The 6674-nt window shown below is 46.9% G+C and overlaps 1 protein-coding gene across 2 annotated transcripts in view; it reads left to right on the top strand.

Moving 5' to 3' along the window:
• Positions 1-5067, top strand: part of LOC146005651 (alanine aminotransferase 2-like) — a 149221-nt gene extending 144154 nt beyond the window's left edge. For both annotated transcript variants that reach the window (XM_083145042.1, XM_083145043.1), the window contains one exon: positions 3032-5067. In XM_083145042.1, coding sequence (XP_083001168.1) covers positions 3032-3122 — 91 coding nt within the window. In that variant the 3' untranslated portion in view covers positions 3123-5067. The remainder of the gene's footprint in view (positions 1-3031) is intronic.
• The last annotated feature ends 1607 nt before the right edge of the window (positions 5068-6674 follow it).

Below are 6674 nucleotides of genomic sequence, written 5' to 3' on the forward strand. Positions count from 1 at the left end.
GCGGTACAGTACAGTGTATCATATGGGAGCACAGCTTACAGGGGAATAGTGTATACACTATTACTGTAATAGTACAGGGAGGGCAGAGGTCAGGTATAACAGCATAGGGCAGAGCGGTACAGTACAGTATATCATATGGGACCATGGCTTACAGGGGAATAGTGTATATACCATTACTGTTATAGCACAGGGAGGGCAGAGGTCAGGTATAACGGCATAGGGCAGAGCGGTACAGTACATCATATGGGACCATGGCTTACAGGGGAATAGTGTATATACCATTACTGTAATAGTACAGGGAGGGCAGAGGTCAGGTATAACGGCATAGGGCAGAGCGGTACAGTACAGTATATCATATGGGAGCACGGCTTACAGGGGAATAGTGTATATACCATTACTGTAATAGTACAGGGAGGGCAGAGGTCAGGTATAACAGCATAGGGCAGAGCGGTACAGTACAGTATATCATATGGGAGCACGGCTTACAGGGGAATAGTGTATATACCATTACTGTAATAGTACAGGGAGGGCAGAGGTCAGGTATAACGGCATAGGGCAGAGCGGTACAGTACAGTATATCATATGGGAGCACGGCTTACAGGGGAATAGTGTATACACCATTACTGTAATAGTACAGGGAGGGCAGAGGTCAGGTATAACAGCATAGGGCAGAGCGGTACAGTACAGTATATCATATGGGAGCACGGCTTACAGGGGAATAGTGTATATACCATTACTGTAATAGCACAGGGAGGGCATAGGTCACATATAACGGCATAGGGCAGAGCGGTACAGTACAGTATATCATATGGGAGCACGGCTTACAGGGGAATAGTGTATATACCATTACTGTAATAGTACAGGGAGGGCAGAGGTCAGGTATAACGGCATAGGGCAGAGCTGTACAGTACAGTATATCATATGGGAGCACGGCTTACAGGGGAATAGTGTATACACCATTACTGTAATAGCACAGGGAGGGCAGAGATCAGGTAAAACGGCATAGGGCAGAGCGGTACAGTATATCATATGGGACCACGGCTTACAGGGGAATAGTGTATATACCATTACTGTAATAGTACAGGGAGGGCAGAGGTCAGGTATAACAGCATAGGGCAGAGCGGTACAGTACAGTATATCATGTGGGAGCACGGTTTACAGGGGAATAGTGTATACACCATTACTGTAATAGTACAGGGAGGGCAGAGGTCAGGTATAACAGCATAGGGCAGAGCGGTACAGTACAGTATATCATGTGGGAGCACGGTTTACAGGGGAATAGTGTATATACCATTACTGTAATAGTACAGGGAGGGCAGAGGTCAGGTATAACGGCATAGGGCAGAGCGGTACAGTATATCATATGGGACCATGGCTTACAGGGGAATAGTGTATATACCATTACTGTAATAGCACAGGGGGGCAGAGGTCAGGTATAACGGCATAGGGCAGAGCGGTACAGTACAGTATATCATATGGGAGCACGGCTTACAGGGGAATAGTGTATATACCATTACTGTAATAGTACAGGGAGGGCAGAGGTCAGGTATAACAGCATAGGGCACAGCGGTACAGTACAGTACATCATATGGGAGCACGGCTTACAGGGGAATAGTGTATATACCATTACTGTAATAGTACAGGGAGGGCAGAGGTCAGGTATAACGGCATAGGGCAGAGCGGTACAGTGTATCATATGGGACCACGGCTTACAGGGGAATAGTGTATACACCATTACTGTAATAGCACAGGGAGGGCAGAGGTCAGGTATAACAGCATAGGGCAGAGCGGTACAGTACAGTATATCATGTGGGAGCACGGTTTACAGGGGAATAGTGTATACACCATTACTGTAATAGCACAGGGAGGGCAGAGGTCAGGTATAACGGCATAGGGCAGAGCGGTACAGTGTATCATATGGGAGCACGGCTTACAGGGGAATAGTGTATACACCATTACTGTAATAATACAGGGAGGGCAGAGGTCAGGTATAACGGCATAGGGCAGAGCGGTACAGTACAGTATATCATGTGGGAGCACGGTTTACAGGGGAATAGTGTATACACCATTACTGTAATAGCACAGGGAGGGCAGAGGTCAGGTATAACAGCATAGGGCAGAGCGGTACAGTACAGTATATCATGTGGGAGCACGGTTTACAGGGGAATAGTGTATACACCATTACTGTAATAGCACAGGGAGGGCAGAGGTCAGGTATAACAGCATAGGGCAGAGCGGTACAGTACAGTATATCATGTGGGAGCACGGTTTACAGGGGAATAGTGTATACACCATTACTGTAATAGCACAGGGAGGGCAGAGGTCAGGTATAACGGCATAGGGCAGAGCGGTACAGTGTATCATATGGGAGCACGGCTTACAGGGGAATAGTGTATACACCATTACTGTAATAGTACAGGGAGGGCAGAGGTCAGGTATAACGGCATAGGGCAGAGCGGTACAGTACAGTATATCATGTGGGAGCACGGTTTACAGGGGAATAGTGTATACACCATTACTGTAATAGCACAGGGAGGGCAGAGGTCAGGTAAAACGGCATATGGCAGAGAGAGGAGTGTTACAGTACAGTATTTCATATTGGACCGCGGCTCACAGGGGAATAGTGTATATACAGTACCATTACTGTAATAGTACAGGGGGACAGAGGTCAGGTATAACGGCATAGGGCAGAGCGGTACAGTACAGTATATCATATGGGACCGCTGCTCACAGGGGAATAGTGTATATACCATTACTGTAATAGCACAGGGAGGGCAGAGGTCAGGTATAACGGCATAGGGCAGAGCGGTACAGTACAGTATATCATATGGGACCGCTGCTCACAGGGGAATAGTGTATATACCAATACTGTAAAAGCACAGGGGGGCAGAGGTCAGGTATAACGGCATATGGCAGAGAGAGGAGTGTTACAGTACAGTATTTCATATTGGACCGCGGCTCACAGGGGAATAGTGTATATACAGTACCGTTACTATACCTGACATGAGACGTAGATCTCTCTGTGTTCTAGGTTATCTCTGCTCCCTCCCCTGGAGGAACTGAAATCTATTCTAGAAAAGATCACAGAGTTCCATGGAAGGTTTATGGCGGAATATTCCTGATGGACAGGACACCTGGACACATACCATAGAGATTAGCACAGTCCTTACACATAGGGCCCAATTCAGCTTGGATTGTTACAGTATATAGAAAACAGTGGACTGCGAGCAAAAGGCCACCGCCCAAAAACAGTGAATGAACGCCCTGCGCAAAATTGCAAATGAATAGCTAATCGCCATGTCTCCGCAAATCCTCTCCCAATTCCCGGAACTTTGAAGAGTATGAGCAGTCGGTGTAAATGTGAGTAAGTGAGGATTCCACCAATCTGCAATCAGCACATGCGGAGTTGTTTGATAATCGCATAATTTGCAAATTCTTTAATTAGCGATCCATGCTGAATTAGCCCCATAGAGCACTTCTACCTATGGTACTCTCTCCAACTCCAGCCCCTGAGTACCAACCTCTGACTCCATCCTCTGAGTACCAAACTCTGACTCCAGCCTCTGAGTACTCCCTCCAACTCCAGCCCCTGAGTATCAACCTCTGACTCCATCCTCTGAGTACCAACCTCAGACTCCATCCTCTAAGTACCAGCCTCAGACTCCAGCCCCTGAGTACCAACCTCTGACTCCATCCTCTGAGTACCAACCTCAGTATCCAACCTGAGTACCAACCTCAGACTCCATCCTCTGAGTACCAACCTCAGACTCCATCCTCTGAGTACCAACCTCAGACTCCATCCTCTGAGTATCAACTTCAGACTCCATCCTCTGAGTACCAACCTCTGACTCCAGCCTCTGAGTACTCCCTCCAACTCCAGTTTCTGAGTACCAATCTCTGACTCCATTCCTAGTACCAACCGCAGGCTCTATCCTCTGAGTACCAACCTCTGACTCCATCCTCTAAGTACCAACCTCTGAGTACCATTCTTAGGCTCCAGCCTCTGAGTACCAACCTTCAACTCCAGCCTCTGAGTACCAACCTCTGACTCCATCCTCTGAGTACCAACCTTCAACTCAAGCCTCTGAGTACACCCTCTGCATTTCCCTCCAATCACAACATACCATATGGACACTTCTAAGCATTTAGGTTTCTGGCATTTTCCAGCATTGCATCAGATTTATGAGATTAGTCCCTGGACAAGTCCTCATCTTTCAGTATTGTGCAATAAATGTATTTCTGCTTGTTTCCTGCAGTTGTTACTGTACGAGTCATCTCATTATGTGTATGGGACATTTAGTGAAAAGGAATTTCAAATTAAAAAATAATCCTTATATTCTGGAATCATGGTATGATGGGGATTGTAGTGCTCTGAGACCCCGCTATAGATGTGGAGGTACTACAGCAGTCACCCTGGAATCCATATTCAGCACCTGGGAGATGTAGTGCAGACTGGTAAGGAAAATGATATTGGAACGAGACTGGACTTGTGCACCATGTGGTCATTCCCTGGTTTATGGAATTAAAGGAATGTATTATAATAGCTGTGGAGCAATATCAGTATTACAATACTGGAGTTATAGTGAAAGTGGAATTGGTTCCTCTGGGTAGGAGCAGAGGACAGGTGACCTGAAGGCAGGTGTTAGAACCTTAGGTGGCATGAATGCAGGTGTTAGATCCTTAGGTGACCTGAAGGCCAGTGTTAGTCCTTAGGTGACCTGAAGGCCAGTGTTAGACCCTTGGGTGACCTGAAGGCAGGTGTAAGATCCTTAGGTGACCTAAAGGCCAGTGTTAGATCCTTTGGTGACCTGAAGGCCGGAATTAGAACCTTGGGTGACCTGAAGGCAGGTGTTAGAACCTTGGGTAACCTGAAGGTAGGTGTTAGAACCTTAGGTGACCTGAATGCAGGTGTTAGAACCTTAGGTGACCTGAAGGCAGATGTTAGAACCTTAGGTGACCTGAAAGCAGATGTTAGAACCTTAGGTGACCTGAATGCAGGTGTTAGAACCATAAGTGACCTGAAGGCAGGTGTTAGTACCTTAGGTGACTTGAAGGCAGGTGTTAGAACCTTAGGTGACCTGAAGGTAGGTGTTAGAACCTTAGGTGACCTGAATGCAGGTGTTAGAACCTTAGGTGACCTGAAGGCAGATGTTAGAACCTTAGGTGACCTGAAGGCAGATGTTAGAACCTTAGGTGACCTGAATGCAGGTGTTAGAACCATAGGTGACCTGAAGGCAGGTGTTAGTACCTTAGGTGACTTGAAGGCAGGTGTTAGAACCTTAGGTAACCTGAAGGAAGGTGTTAGAACCTTAGGTGACCTGAACGAAGGTGTTAGAACCATAGGTGACCTGAAGGCAGGTGTTAGATCCTTAGGTGACCTGAAGGCAGGTGTTAGTCCTTAGGTGACCTGAAGGCCGGTGTTAGATCCTTGGGTGACCTGAAGGCAGGTGTTAGAACCTTAGGTGACCTAAAGGCCAGTGTTAGATCCTTAGGTGACCTGAAGGCCGGTGTTGAAACATTGGGTGACCTGAAGGCAGGTGTTAGAACCTTGGGTGGCCTGAAGGTAGGTGTTAGAACCTTAGGTGACCTGAATGCAGGTGTTAGAACCTTAGGTGACCTGAAGGCAGGTGTTAGAACCTTAGGTGACCTGAAGGCATGTGTTAGAACCTTAGGTGACCTGAAAGCAGATGTTAGAACCTTAGGTGACCTGAATGCAGGTGTTAGAACCATAGGTGACCTGAAGGCAAGTGTTAGAACCATAGGTGACCTGAAGGCAGGTCTTAGAACCTTAGATGACCTAAAGGCAGGTTTAGAACCTTAGGTGACCTGAAGGAAGGTGTTAGATCCTTTGGTGACCTGAAGGCAGATGTAAGAACCTTAGATGACCTAAAGGCAGGTGTTATATCTTTGGGTGACCTGAAGGCAGGTGTTAGAATCTTAGGTGACCTGAAGACTGGTGTTAGATCCTTAGGTGACCTGAAGGCAGGAGTTAGAACCTTAGGTGACCTGAAGACAGGTGTTATATCTTTGGGTGACCTGAAGGCAGGTTTTAGAACCTTAGGTGGCCTGAAGACTGGTGTTAGAACCTTAGGCGACCTGAAGGCAGGTGTTAGAACCTTAGGTGACCTGAAGGCAGATGTTAGAACCTTAGGTGACCTGAAGGCAGGTTTTAGATCCTTAGGTGACATGAAGGCAGGTGTTAGAACCTTAGGTGACCTGAAGGAAGGTGTTAGAACCTTAGTTGACCTGAAGGCAGGTGTTAGAACCTTAGGTGACCTGAAGGAAGGTGTTAGAACCTTAGGTGACCTGAAGGAAGGTGTTAGAACCTTAGGTGACCTGAAGAAAGTTGTTAGAACCTTAGGTGACCTGAAGGCAGGTGTTAGATCCTTGGGTGACCTAAAGGCAGTTGTTAGATCCTTAGGTGACCTGAAGGCATTTGTTACAACCTTACGTGAGCTGAATGCGGGTGTTAGAATCTTAGGTGACCTGAAGGAAGGTGTTAGAATCTTAGGGTGACCTGAAGGCAGGTGTTAGAACCTTAAGTGACCTGAAGGAAGGTGTTAGAACCATAGGTTAACTGAAGACAGGTGTTAGATCCTTAGGTGACCTGAAGGCAGGTTTTTAGAACCTTAGGTGACCTGAAGGCAGGTTTTTAGAACCTTAGGTGACCTGAA

Source organism: Crinia signifera, chromosome 5 (assembly GCF_055691185.1).
Source record: "Crinia signifera chromosome 5, ASM5569118v1, whole genome shotgun sequence".
Taxonomy (NCBI): Eukaryota; Metazoa; Chordata; class Amphibia; order Anura; family Myobatrachidae; genus Crinia; species Crinia signifera.